The sequence below is a fragment of the Mus pahari genome, chromosome 6 (assembly GCF_900095145.1).
Source record: "Mus pahari chromosome 6, PAHARI_EIJ_v1.1, whole genome shotgun sequence".
NCBI classification, from domain to species: Eukaryota; Metazoa; Chordata; class Mammalia; order Rodentia; family Muridae; genus Mus; species Mus pahari.
The window spans coordinates 67,000,941-67,015,515 of record NC_034595.1 but is presented as its reverse complement, the minus strand read 5'-3'; the positions used below and the strand labels follow the sequence as shown (position 1 = coordinate 67,015,515).

Here is a 14,575-nt window from a genome sequence, read left to right as displayed (position 1 = left end):
ACCTTACAGCTGGATCTCATGTAGGCATTTCCTCAACTAAAGCTCCTGTTCTGTGATAACTCCAGCTGTGTCAAGTTGACACAAAATTAGCCAGTACAGAACCCAAAATTCTAGAATTCTCAAAAATGTCACTACACAGCACCAGACTCACACAAGAACAATTAAAAATCAAGACTCACACAAGAACAATTAAAAATCAAATAAATTCTAAAAAAGAGAAACATCACCTACATAGAATCACAGCGCACAAACCATGAATCCAGCCGTTTTTGCCCCTTCTTTTGCCTGTACCTCTATCTTGCCACTCTACCACCCTCTACCTTCCACAGTGCAGTCTTGGAGTCACACACCTCCTCTCCCTAGGTGCACAAGTGTGAATCGTGAGGTGCCATCTGTGCCACCTCTTGGGTAGGTGCCCTGCCATGACTATGTCCTCCCCTTGGTACCCAGAGCGGGGTTGGCCCAACCTGTCCAACATGCCCACCCAAAGCAAAGGCTTGACTCACCTTTAGTGTGCAGGAAGTCAAGGGCAGTGGCGACATCCCGCACCACTCTGCTGGCTTCTAGCTCATTGAAGTGCTTCTGCTTCTGGATGTGTGCTAGGATGGAGCCTGGGGGCAGAGGGACAAGAAGGAATGGCTTTGTAGGCTCTGGCAAGCATAACTTCTTTAAGGACAAGTTTGTGGTAGAGCTACAGGCTTACTTATTAATGTCAAGCACCAACTGCAGTGCTTGGTACAGCAGGACCAGCATAGCTCTGCTGAACCAGATTGCTACCTTCTGTGTCTGCCTAGGAGGAGCTCAGATGCAGAAGAACTACATACAAGGCAAAAAGATACGGATGCCACTGGGGCTGACCTGGCTTCTGACATCAAAAGGAAGTAAAAACACATGTGGCTGTGGGGTTTCCAGACATTTCCCCTTCTTCTTCTGAACTCTGACACAGAGAACACAGACAGGTCTTCCAGTGGAAATTCCCCACACTCCTTGTGTAAGCAAAGCCTCGGGGTGGGTGCGGGAAACAGAAAAGATAGGATTGCTTTTCCCCCTAAACCTTCTCCTTCACATGCCATTATTAATTTTGTTGGCAATGATTACCATTTATTGAATGTCTACTATGTGCCCCAAACTGTTCAATCCTCTTCAGATACATTATCTCAACACAAATGCACAAAATGAGCATAACAGCTACGCCCATTTTATGAATGGGCAATTTCATGTCAAGAAATGGTTTAAGCAACTTGATAAACTCACACACAGCAAGTGGTGGAGCAATGGCTTTTGCCCGGTAAATCCAGCCTTAGAGCTTGTGCACATGTCCTTTCCACACGCAGGACTGTGGTCCAACTGCTGAGGGGTGGATAGTCTTGAGCCCTTCCACATGCCCTTCATCCCACAGTCTGGCCTTATTAGAGCTACCCCTTAAGCAATATGGCTACAGAGGATCCTATTGTGTCTGGTATTCTTAACATGTAATTCACAGTCTATACTCACTATTGGAAGCCAGTACTGGGCTTCCACTGGGCTGAAGGTGTCACTCCTCGATCCTAAAAATGACCCATGCTTATTTATTATGGTTTTTGCCCTGTTGTTTGTTATTTATAAATTTATTTAAAAAGCAAGGCAGGAAAACTATTTCACATACTTCTCAGCCCAGTCCGTTGTCTTGATAGTGCCCACAGCCAGTACTTATAGATCCCTTCGTGCCTAGCAGCCTGGTGCTAAGTGCTTCTCCTCAATACTTTCTCATTCCTTCTCCACAGCAGCCTTCTGAGGCAGGAGCTACCAAGAGTTCTATTTCACAGATGAGAGTACTGTTTGCAGAAGGCTAACTGATGTTTCCAAGGTCGGGAGGCTGACGAGTGTGACTTCAGCTTAGCTTTGTTAGTTTCTACGCAGCCTTCCTCAGCCCCACACATTCCTGTAGCCTTCATCTTGCAAATGTGCCCTTCGACTGGTACACAGAGGGGAGGGGATGTGTCATTCCAGTGACAGCAGGGTGGTGGCAGGTGGATCTTCCTTCCACCCGCAGCGTGGCATGTTCTTGTTCTCCCCTGCATCCTGAGTCTGTGTTCCAAACAATGGGGCCCCCTCTCCTCTGTTTAGTCTTTCTAGACTTCACAGTGTAAGTCAAAGCTTCCACTTCATAATTAATTTAGTTAAGTAGTGAATGTGTCAAAACAGGGGATTGATAAATTGATCACTAACAGTATCTCTACAGAACTCCTACTCTAATGAAAAGGCATTTATAGACTATCCACACAGGTGACATTCTAAGTGCTGTAAAATGCTAATTATCATCCTTCCCTCCGGCCTCCCTTCTCCCAAACCAAGGGCAGTTTTTAAGTCCTTCATCCTTTTTATTAGCTTGACTCATTTTAGAAGTCTCTGGGATTCATGATGGATGATCACCACCCTGGGTCTTAATCCAAAGTCCAAACACATACTCAACAAGATATACCTCCTTGCAATTTCTCAAAGACCAAGTAAAACCGTGTGTCATCTTCAAAGAATTCAATCAGCTCCAAAATGTTCCTTAAATAGAGAAAAGGGGGGAGCATTATATGCTAAAGTCCACTCATAAATATCCAATGGACAAATACACAGTGGCTGAGGTGGGCAGAAAGCAACTTGAAATCAGAATGCTGATTAAAGACTCATGTTTGAGAAGCAGCCCACAGTGTTAGCAAGATTCAGGTCACCTTATCTTTCCATAATGTTTAGTCTCTGGTGTTTTCACCAAGTCTGGGCTGTCAAACCCCAACCCTAAAACCCACTAGGTAGAGTTATAAAAAGTCCTGGTCACATTAAACTGAATAAAATCTGCAGCCGACTGGAAGCAATTGCGGCTAATAACACTGAATGGTAGGTGTGTGTCCTGGAGGCAAGCAGCAAATAATTACTTGCCCTCCCTCTTGCCCATAAATCACGGGGCAGTATTTACATTGCCTGGAGAAAATGGAAACATCTGTCAAATAGACTTGGGGCCTAACGTGGGCACCGCTAGACCCTAACTGCTAAGCGCTGCTTAATGAAACCGCGCGCTCCTGGCCGCTGTAGCACTTGTGGCCTTCCCCGGTGAGCACTCTCTGTCTGCCGAGTACTGCAGTGCTCTGCCAACAAGGTCGCCTTGTGACTCAGTGGGGAAGCCGCCAGCTTGGATATTGGAGGTGTTGGGGGCTTTTTTTCTTTGGAAGAACGAAATAAACCTAGTAGAGTCTCTAATGCTGAACTAAGAAGCTGCAGGGCTGAAAATAAAAATCTGTCCCTCATAAAAAAATGCTGAGCACTTGGGGAGAGACCAGGCTTTTACTAGTGTGAAGGCGTCCGAATAAGATGGCCAAAATGGCCTAATTTGAAAGAAGATTGTAGAGGCAGTGCCTGGAGTTAAATCAACAGCGGCCCCCTTCCTCCAAGCTTAATGACAAAGCCATCAATACCATGCCACTGGCTCCCTGCTGACCCTGCCAAGGAAGTGGGGGACGGACAAATCTTGGAGGTGACCCTGATTTAAAGCCACTGTGGGAGGACCACTCATTTGGAGCTGTGTAACGCAGGGCTAAAGGTTACTGTGGCCCAGTCATCAAGCAAAGGCTGTTGGTCCCACCTTCAGCACTGTAATGGCATCCTATACTGGGAACAGGAAACAGCAGCGAGTAGCCCAGCAGTCCTCAACTGTCTGCATTTGAGCAGCCCTATAGACTGCTCCCAGGCAACGCTGCTGGCCCATCTTCCACAGGCACCGGGAGAAAACGAAACCCCATTTCTTCCTCAAATAGACACTGATTAGGAGCACTCATTCTTCCACCTTATGGACTACGGCCATTTACAGTATTTCAGCCAAGAGAAGGTGGGTGATATTTTGGGGCTATTGCTATCTTACCTCCCCTTGAGAGCTGGAAGGAGCTACATGCAGTTGTGGAGAAGCAATGACATCTACAAGTCAGGGTTGGTAAGAAGGAACCCCTTCGCTCCACCTACACAACACCCACCTGTTCCCTTGACACTGATACAGTGTCTCCACCTCACGGAAGACTCGACTTCGACTGTGCCCGGCTTGCTTCTCGATGATCTGTGGGAAGAATGAAAACTGTCAGGTATACTACCTGACCTCAAGACAGATCCCCAGTCAGAGTCCCTGAGAGGAGGCAAGGTTAGACACGGAGCAGCAGGAGTCTGGGGTAGGCCTCAGGGACGTGGGAAAGCAGGACACTAGCCCTAGGGTTTCCGTGTAGGTGTGTATGGCTTCGCACAGCATTAGAGGAGCTGAGAAGCGGCTGCTCTTGGAGGCACATGGCATACTGGAGCAACCAGTGAGATAAAGCAATTTCTACTGGCTTTTTTCCCCCAAAGGGCAGATATTTTTGACTTTCTTGAGATGGAGGGAGGGCAAGGATGAGGGAGGGCAAGGTGGAGAGGAAGCTAAGACTCTACTCAGTTGCCACTCAGCAACTCCCACAGACAGCATAAAACACCCCCTCTCCTGATACCCTCACTCTCTGGCAGGCTCTGAAAGGAAGTTAGACATTCTGTCTTGGTTAACTCTGACAGTACTGTCAAAAAATAAGGAAGGTGTGTCTTCTTTTGTCCATTCCCAGTCCTCTCTAGCCTACACTTGCTCCAAGCCTAGACAGCTTCCTTCAGCACCACAAGGCTTCACTTCTCCCATGCAGTGGGCAGCTCTTGCTACATCACTACACCTCCATTTGGAGCTGCTTGGCAAGTGTTGAATTCAGGAACACTTGAGCCTATGCAGCAGAGGTTTGCTTGGTGTCTGGCCGACTCTGAAAAGCCCTTTGGAGCCATCCAAAGCCCTGGAGCCCTGTAAACAGAGCCTGCAGGCAAGCCTGCTTGCAGAGCTAGTCCTACTTCACAGCTTAGAAGGGAACATTCTGCCCCTTCCTTCTAGCTGCTTGGCACAATACATCAAAAGATTTTTAATATGCTGTAGGACAAACATGTGTATCCAACTGTAACTTGAAGGCTGGTCACACCTGCTAGGAAGTCACCCTGGACCCATATTTTGAACAGTCAGCAAGGTGCAGTGCTGGGGAACAGAAACTATTTGACTCTGAGCTATTCAGCCGCATTCGTCAAACAGGGATGGTCAAGGTTAGAGGCAACTTTCCAGCAGGCAGGTTTTCCAGCAACAGCGACTTCTCTGAGGAGATAACCAATGGTTCCTGATCACTAGCCAGAGAGCAAAAAACATGGGTAACTACTGTGAGTTCAAGACAGTGTGGGTCAGATTATTGGACCATTCCACCCCAGCTCTGCAGGCCACAGTGTGAATGCTTAGAGGGAAGCAGCAGTAACCATGCGTTGGGGAGCCGTGCTGGGAGATCTAGCTTGTCTCTAGGTTGTCTAAAGCCTCAAGATCCAAAACATGGGTCAGAAATGCTCTTCTTCTGTGACTCACCCTGGAAGAAAAAGACCTGCTGTCCACCTGTCTATCCGTCTGTCTGTCTGTCTATCTATCTATCTATCTCTTTTTTGAGACAGTCTCTCTATAGCTCTGACTGGCTTGGAGTTCACTACGTAGACCAAGATGGTCTGAAACTCAGAGATTTGCTTGTCTTAGCCTCCCAAGTGCTGAGATTAAGTGAGTGCCACCACAATGGGCTCCATTCAATTTAACATTCATGTGTGTGTGCTTTAATATCACTTTTAGACATATTAAAAATTCTTTTTAATTTATAGTAATTTGTTTCCAAAAAGGAATGAAAGTAGGCCTTTTGTTCTATGTGGAACATGGCCCTTCCCGAGGGCTCAGTGGAGATGCTCTTCCTGGGCATAATCCACAGCTGGGCTTGAGGGGTTGGTTGGAAGGGAATTTCTCTGGATCCAGTTCAGCAGGGCTTCCCTGAAGGAGGCAGTGCATAGACCTGATAGCTCAGATGGCTGATCTGAAAAAAGCTTAACCCATGTGCCTCCCCAGGTTCAGAAAGACTTCCACAGAGCTCAGTGGTCCTCACCCAGTGGGTCTCAGAACCACTGGGGAACCTTGGTAAAGACATAGCTCCAGGCTCTCTCCTACACTGAGGAACTTGTCTCTCTGTGCTGTTGGCTCACTGGCTGACCACTGCAGTTTAAAGCTGCCCTTCACCAGAGTTTTCAAACTGTACTGAGGATCATACTCACCTGGATGGTAACGTGCACAGTGCTGGGCCAGGCCTACTTTTAATGTAGTAGAGCCAGATCCAGCGTATTGCTCCCACTCTCCAGGGGACACTGGTGCTGCTGGCTCAAGGACCCTGCTTTGAAAACCACAGCTCTGCCTCTATCCCTCCAGTAGCCGAAAAATTAAAAAGTGAGATTCGCCAGAGCCATGCAGTCAGTTAAAGGCAGCATTGACACCGATCCACGTCTCCTGCCCCAAAGCAGCGTGCTCAGCCACTTCAGGTTTTGGTCCCTGCCATCCTGATACTGTTCATCGCTTGCACTTTGTGGTTTATAAAGTGCGCCCACCAGTTCACCTTCATTTCTGCCTCATAGTCACTTCATCAGACATTGAGGGCAGGAACTGTCACTGCCATTTAGACACAGGAACCAGAGCTTAAGCAGGTTAAGTGAGATGCTCAAAGCCATATAAGTTTCTTAAAATGGATTTAAGCAGAGCTTCTACTGATGATGCTTACTGGAGTAATCAGAAACAGCCTACTCTGTGCCAGACACTAATGTCAGTGCATTACATATATTAATTTAATCCTCATAATCCTACGTAAGTTCTACTGCTTATACCCATTTTACAGATGGGAAGACTGAAAGAAGGGTTGAATAACTTGTTCAAGGTTACAAAGCAAATAAGTAGAAAAGCCCAGATCTGAGCCCAGTGAAAGCAGCTATGCTCCCTGCTTCAACCTTTCTTTTTGGGCTACCGTGTTGCATAATGCACACTTTATCTGGTTTGGAACAAGCTACAAATGATGATTTGCAAAGTAGAGATGGGGACCCAGTGGGACACTCACTTTGACAGCATACTCTTTGCCACTCTGTAGGCTCACAGCACCCTGGACTTTGGCATAGGCTCCTTCTCCCAGCAGTTCCGAGGTCAGCTGGTACAAGTCTAGAGAGGAGACAGGTGAGAAGACGAATCAGGTGAGTCACCCCACTGCAAGCCATGATGGGGAGGGAGGGTACTGTCACTCAGCTTCTCAGGCCTGTTCCCCCAGGCAGAAGAGACCATGGTGAGTCTGCAGCAGCAGTGACAAGGACCGCCCAGCTTTCCCAGACAGCACCTGACTCCACAAGACTCAGCTGACACCTGTTCCTCAGTTTAGAGATGAGGGCAGAGTAGGAGTTTCACATGTTCACTTTTGTCCATCAGCACCTATTCTGGGCATCTACTGTGTCAGGTACCACAATAGGGACACAACGAGGAACAAAATCTAGTCCCTCCCCTCTAGGGGTTGAGTCCAGTAGGAAAGACAAGACAGACACAGCAGCCCAGAGTAACCCTGGTGAGTAACAGTGAGAGTTAATGCACGTGCGCGCGCGCGTACACACACACACACACACACACACACACACACACACACACACACACACGGCAAGGAGTAGGGGGAGGAGCAACAGGGAAGGGATGGGGAAAACCCACTGGGCAATGCAGGGATCCTCAGAGAAGGGTTCTGTTTGAATGAACCGCATTCGTTCATTTACTCATTTGCTGGACACTCGTTTGCCAGGCTTGGGGGGTGTGAAGGGAATAATACACAACTATTTTATACACAAAAAGTGGAGGTAAGTGGAGGAGTCTCACAAGTTTCTGAAAGTCACCACAGAAGTTAGGGACCGAGCAGGATGCAAACAATGGTTTGCAGTGCAGGTGAGAGTGGTTCCGGCAGGGCAGTAACAGACCCAGGCTGGAAGAGTTCAAGTTCACAGAGTTCTCAGAGCCTTTCCAAGGGAAGCTGGCTCTACCACAACCCCTGCTGAGCTGACCTGTCCTCCTTCGCTCCCCTCCTCATTTGCTCTCTTGAGGCAACCTAGTCTTTGAACCCACTGCCTTGCCTGAGCAGAAGACTTAATGTCAGATTTCATCACTCTTAGTCACAAGATATCTGAGTTTGCATCAACTATCTCTGAGTCACAGGAAACTCTTGTGTTCAACAAAAGACATGCTGATTTGTGAACTCTTCTAAAACCCCAGGGACTTTTGTCTCCTCCACTGCCCAACACACAAACACACACAAACACACCACACACACACATACCATACACACACACACACACACTACACACCACATATACCACATACACCACACACAAACACACACCACACACACACATACCATACACACACACACACACACTACACACCACATATACCACATACACCACACACAAACACACACCACACACACACATACCACCCCCCCCCCACACACACACACACGACACACAGTTTGAGTTAAGCATAAACAGTGACTGAAGAGATGGCTCAGCAGTTAAGAACACATGCTGTTCCTCCAGAGGAACTGAGTTCAGTTTTCAGCACCCATGTCAGATGGATAACAACTACTTATAACTCCAGATCCAGGGGATCTGATGGCTTCCACAAACACCTACATGACATACACTTACACAGACCACACAAATACACACATACACATAAGTAAAAAATATTTTAAAAATCTTTTAAGAAGAGCAAGCAAACCAAATGTAGTTGCTGGCACATGCTTTTAACTGCAGCACTTGGTAGGCAGAGATGGGTGGATCTCGGTGAATTCCAGGCCAGCGTGGTCTACAGAGTGAGTTCTAGGACAGCCAGGGCTATACAGGGAGATCCTGTCTCAAACAAAACAATAAGAACAAAAAACAAACCCTAACCCTCTATACTAAGTTCTTTCTTGGTTCCGTTATAGTCTGGGCTTGCAGCTTTCTATATGAATGGGTGGCACCCTGTTGGCAACTACTTGTAGGTGACTTCAGTGGCATGCTTCTCTCCTAGCATGCCCTTCAGTACTGGCCCTTACATACACAATGATGCTAGGTGGTTGGAGCAGAGTATTCCTGACACATAGTGCTTGTTATTAGAATATTCTACAGAACTTGTGGAATGTGAGTAAGACTAGGAAAAGGGCCTGCGAGGGAAGCTGCTCCACATTTCACAAGGAAATGATCACATAGAGGGGATTTGCTAGTCCCGGAATGGCTGCTGATCCTTTGCCACTTAGCAGAAATACTCAGTCATGCATATCTTCTTGTCCCAGAGATAACCCTGCCAGCCCCCAGTCTAGTGACTTGCCCCTGGTTATCCAAAACGTATGATGATGCAACATCATGTCCCCTGGCTGCAATGCTTTCTCAAGGGAGAAGGTCAAGCACACACGGCACACACAGTGCAGCCTCTGCGAGACCAGCTCCCCTCTCGAGAAGACCGCCATGTCACTGCAGCTGCGGCCCTGTCACTGCAGCCGCGGCCCTGTCACTGCAGCCGCGGCCCTGTCACTGCGGCCATGTCACTGCAGCTGCGGCCATGTCACTGCGGCCATGTCACTGCAGCTGTGGCCCTGTCACTGCGGCCATGTCACTGCAGCTGCGGCCATGTCACTGCGGCCCTGTCACTGCAGCTGCGGCCCTGTCACTTGCAGTGGTTTTGCTTCCTCTTTTCTGACTCTTCTGCTTTCCAGCCTTCCAGGAACCACAGGAAAAAGGCTCACATCTGAAGAGGAGCGGGCACAAGTGAGGCTCTCAGCTCTCACAGGCTGGGTTTTCTGCCACTGAGGTGATGCGCAGACCATTCAGAGGAGGTCAGTGCTTGCCTGAGAGGTTCGCCCATCCTTTCCCCTCTTGATCGCTTCTCACTCACTCCTGTCTTTTTAATCACATGGATGACCTGGCTCTAAGGGAGGTGTCCCAGAATCTGGTCCAGTGGATATCAGAGATGCCTCTCCCCTCCTGCAGCACTCAGGCTCAGCCCCCATGAGAGTGTGGTACCAACCTTCAAACTTTCCTGGCAGAGAGTCGGTGGCCCGGGTCTTACGCTTCTTCTTCCTCCTCTTGTCACAATCCACGATGGGAAGGGGCTCACTGCTGCCCATCTCTGGGATACAAGAGGGGACATAAGGGAAACTGCACCATACCGATCAAAGTTTACCCAGAAGGAGAAAGGAGAGAGACCCGGGAGTTTTATACTGATGTTTTTTAAATATCTGTGAGGGATATTGATTTGTTTTGACCCAGGAGGCAAAACTAAAGGCAAAACCATTATAGGAGATCATTAACTGTGGGAAGGGACTCAGACAGGCAGCTAGATTAGGAGAGGTGACCAGAAGCCTGCATTTGCCAAGCTCATTAGCACATGGATTTAGGTCGGCCACCAGCCGAACCAGAGTCCCTGAACAGAACAAGCAGGCCCACCTGTGATCATCAGAGCAGCAGGGTCCCTGGGGCTAGGAGCTGGGTAAGGAGGGGCAAGAATAGAATCTGATGGCAGAATCAGAAGCTGAGATACATCATCTCCATCACTGCACTAGGGACTGTGAAAGCCTTCTGTAGAGTCTGCCTTATCCTGGAAGATAACAAGGGGGCAGGAGCTGGGCTGAGACGAGGCCCCAATTCCTCCACCCCAGGGGCACAGAGTGAATGTTTCATCATCCTCATCCTTCCCTGGTCCTTCTCTGAAGGAGTACAGGGAGGCCGGCCACTGACAAGTCTACGAGGCGGCGGGATGAGGCCACTTATTGTAAAGACATCATTATCTCTCCTTGGCAGGCAACTGGCTCCCATGCTGGCAGACACAGACACAGGACATTTGGGGCAGGAAGGGTCAGGATGGAAGGAAGCATCAAGAGGCTGAGATGGGGAAGAGAAGACGGGGAACAATGAGAGCAGGTCTCGGTTTTGTTTCTAGGCCACTCTAGCAGGGGCCTTCCCCTGGTAAAGATAAATTACTTATAGAACATGTCATGCCCCTGATCCAGAGTGGAGCCTTAATACTCTTTGCCTGCAGTTAGAAATAATAAGATTTCTCTGAAGTCTCTGGGTCTAAATCCCCACCAGGGTGATTAAGCCTCTACATCCTCCTAAGACTGAGGCACCGGAGAGCTGACGGGTGGAGGATGTGAGAGACTTCTACACCAACTTCAACAAACACAGGCTCTGAGGCTGAGTTTGTCCTGAGAAATTTTAAAATGGAATCTGGTTCTTTGCTCAAGGAGGGGAAGGCCCACATCCCCTTGTCCAAGGTTCTGACAGAAGTGGCTTAGTGCCACTGCCCGCATGCATGCTGCCCATAGAGGCAGGCACTTGGCAGCTGTTAGCAGGAAGCATGCAGAATGGCACATTCAACACTACAATCCAGAAAGCACAGCTAAGCAGCCAAGCGTCTGACAGCCCCGCTTAGATGCATCCCTCCTTCCACATGAGGGATCTGATCACAGCAGGTTTTTCAACTACATCCCAGAACAGAGAAGAAAAAACACCCAGATAAAAAGAATCCATAGAGTATCTAAAAAACATTGCTCCTGCCAACAGCTTCAAGCACAAGGTCTACCTGGGGAAGACAAAGCCCTACAACTCTCAAAGGATGAAGTCCTGCTACGGAAACACCCACACTCCTTAGGTAAACCACAAGGAAGGATGCCATGCAGATGCATTTACAGGGCACTGAGGGAAGTTCTTCAGAAACAAAGCACAAGGTCATCCATCTTTTAAGTTTTGGGGGAGGGAGTCAGGATGGGTTGGGACATGACTGGACTGTCCTCCCTCTGGCATGCAGTCTAGTGTCAGCCCTCGTCCCAACTATTTCCTCACCAGTGCTGCAAACCCAGAGTGGAGTGAACAGATGCGGTTTCTGCTCCTTTACCCTCCCTTGGCCACACTCTGACTAGGAGCCTGAGGACAAACCAAACAACCCACAGGCAGGCAGTGTGGAGAACAGCAGGAAAGCTGGCGGCACTGTGACTCAGGGGACTCTCAGACATACTTACAGCTCTAGACAGAAAACCCTGTTAGCAGCAGTTTATACGTGCTCTTTACCACAGCAGGGCTGTGGAGCCTCCCGTGGAAGCAGCATACCCCTGGGCAGAGCCACATACTCAGTATTAGATTTTATGGCTTCACACACAAAGACAGAGTACCTGGTCTATTCTGCATGGATCTCAGTGGAAGAAGGTGCGCCAGAAGGGACAAATGGGTAAGGTTTCCTTGTAAACAGAACTTGTTGAGGGAGAGTTGTTTTTGGAACTAGGAAGGAAAAATGTAGGGAAACAGTGAGATGAAAGAAGCATTAACTTCCCCTGTTTTCATAGCAAGAGGGGTGGAGAGGTTGCTGAGATGAGGCGGACCACACTCAAGTTTTATCAGAGACCTTAATCAGTCCACTGGACAAATGCATCCTCAGGGAAGCCCCCTAACCACCCCGTACCTCGAACGGCCTGATTCCCTGGTGTAGGAGTTCTTTCTGGCCATCAAAGCCAGCTCGAAAGTCCTCACCCCATGTTGCTCCCCAGTGACTCCAAATGAGCTATGGTGCATGCAATCAATCACTGGAAGTCAGTTAGGCATGAGGCAAATGGGGTATTACTGTGTAGAGCTAGGGGCTGGTACCAAGTGTCTGAGAGAAGCTCCATTAAGACACTAGGATTTCCTTTGGCCTTGATCATTCCGTGTTCCCACACTGTCCCTGCATACCCATCTCTACTGTAAATCACAGTATAGCATAGATGAATATCATCCATCACACACGGCATTGAATGGTGCATGGTACCCAGCCTCTTAAATGCCCAGTGCACACTCTAAAAGACATGTGGGTATGCATGTATGTTGCAGATGATGTGGGGAAAAGGCTGCTCTGGGCTGTGAGCCCCATCAACTCTAAGACCTCTCCAAAAAGGTCTCAGACACACAAGGCTCTTAACTTGTTTTCTAAAATCCCGGTCCTCTTTCAGACTAGGTAACATGAAGAGGCAGTGAGCAGTTGTTTTCGGATTCCAGACAGCCTGCAGTGTCCCGGAGGCTCCCACCCTCACTCCCCTGTCAGCAGGGCTTGGGAAGCACATCTGTGTATCCTGCTGGAGGTGCACATGGAATGAGGAGACACACATTTTAGACAGGGGAGGCACATGGGCCTGGGTCAGGAGAACAAAGAAGAGGTTCTGGTGCTCGCACACGTGTGTGTATGTATGTGTGCATGCATGTATGTATGTGTGTGTGTGTGTGTGCGCCTACAAGGAGTTCAGTGGCAGAGCTCAGCATGCTCAAGGCCTTGATTTTGATCTTCAACACTGGGGAAGGCAAAAAAAACTTTTATCAAATATACTTTGCAATTTAGAGGTTGATAATAGTTTTTCAAGTCATTTTTAGATTTTTCTGTATAAAAATTCAACATTTAGCTGGATGTGGAGGCAAAGGCCTTTAATCCCAGCACTCAGGAGGCAGAAGCAGGCATATCTCTGTGAGTTCAAGGTTAGTTTACAAATCAAGAGTCAAGGCAGCACATGCCAGCAAGATTTTGCTGAAGGGACCCTGAAATAGCTGTCTCTTGTGAGGCTATGCCAGTGCCTGGCAAACACAGAAGTGGATGCTCACAGTCAGCTATTGGATGGAACACAGGGACCCCAATGGAGGAGCTAGAGAAAGTAACCAAGGAGCTGAAGGGGTCTGCAGCCCTATAGGTGGAACAACAATATGAACTAACCAGTACCCCCAGAGCTTGTGTCTCTAGCTGCATATGTAGCAGAAGATGGCCTATTCAGCCATCACTGGGAAGAGAGGCCCCTTGGTTTTGCAAACTATATATGCCCCAGTACAGGGGAATGCCAGGGCCAAGAAGTGGGAGAGGGTGGGTAGGGGAGCAGGGGCGGGAAGGGTATAGGGAACTTTTGGGATCGCATTTGAAATGTAAATAAAGAAAATATCTAATAAAAAAAAAAAGAATCAAGGCAGGGGAGTGGGACAGAAATTAAAAAGAAAGAGTCAAGGCAGGGCTATATGTGGGGAGCCTTTGGAGGGCCATTTGGCAGGCATCTGACACTGGCCACGTACAAAGGGCTACAGGCAGGAATCTGACATTAGGCCATGACAAGAAAGCAAGCTCAGACAGGAATCTGATATTAAGGGCATGACAAGGAAGTAAGTTCAGGCAGGAATCTTAATCTTAAGGTAGAACAAAAGTAGTAGGCTTCAGGCAAGAGTCAGATTTTGGGCTTGGACAAGGAAGTGGGCTCAGGTATTTTGGTCATTCTGACAACCCTTGGAAACAAGAGTCTCAGGAGTAACCGCAGGACTTTGCTTACTTCCTTGCTTGTTCCTCATTGTACTGCTCGCCCTTGACACTTCCATGTAATTAAAATGGTGTAAAAGTGGATTGGGAAAAAATAAACCTGCCTCAGCTTCAGAACTGGCTGGGATCATGCTACAATGTTGTCTAATTGTCTTTTTTTCTTTTTAATCCTCACTCCTGCACTGGAGAACCTGTTGACTGACTGAGCGGGCTTGGTCAGCTATACAATGAGACCCTGTCTAAAAAATGCTGGAGAGCATTTTCTATTGAAGAAGATATTCAGTGTCAACCTTCTGTCTCCGCACCTCTGTGTACAAATGTATATCTGCACTTACATGTATATACCAC

General features: G+C 48.2%; 1 protein-coding gene across 6 annotated transcripts in view; it reads right to left on the bottom strand.

Annotated features, from left to right (window-relative positions):
- The window catches only part of Mknk1 (MAPK interacting serine/threonine kinase 1), a 45,491-nt gene that overhangs the window by 17,342 nt on the left and 13,574 nt on the right, over positions 1-14,575 (bottom strand). For 4 of the 6 annotated variants that reach the window (XM_029540111.1, XM_029540113.1, XM_021200026.2 and 1 more), the window contains exons 3-8: positions 12,084-12,189; positions 9,944-10,045; positions 6,969-7,066; positions 3,993-4,072; positions 2,462-2,535; positions 507-611 (exon numbers count right to left, since the gene is read on the bottom strand). In XM_029540111.1, the coding sequence (XP_029395971.1) occupies positions 507-611; positions 2,462-2,535; positions 3,993-4,072; positions 6,969-7,066; positions 9,944-10,045; positions 12,084-12,099 (475 nt within the window). In that variant the 5' untranslated portion in view covers positions 12,100-12,189. The remainder of the gene's footprint in view (positions 1-506; positions 612-2,461; positions 2,536-3,992; positions 4,073-6,968; positions 7,067-9,943; positions 10,046-12,083; positions 12,190-14,575) is intronic. The other 2 variants (XM_029540114.1, XM_021200025.1) reach the window with 1 other exon arrangement.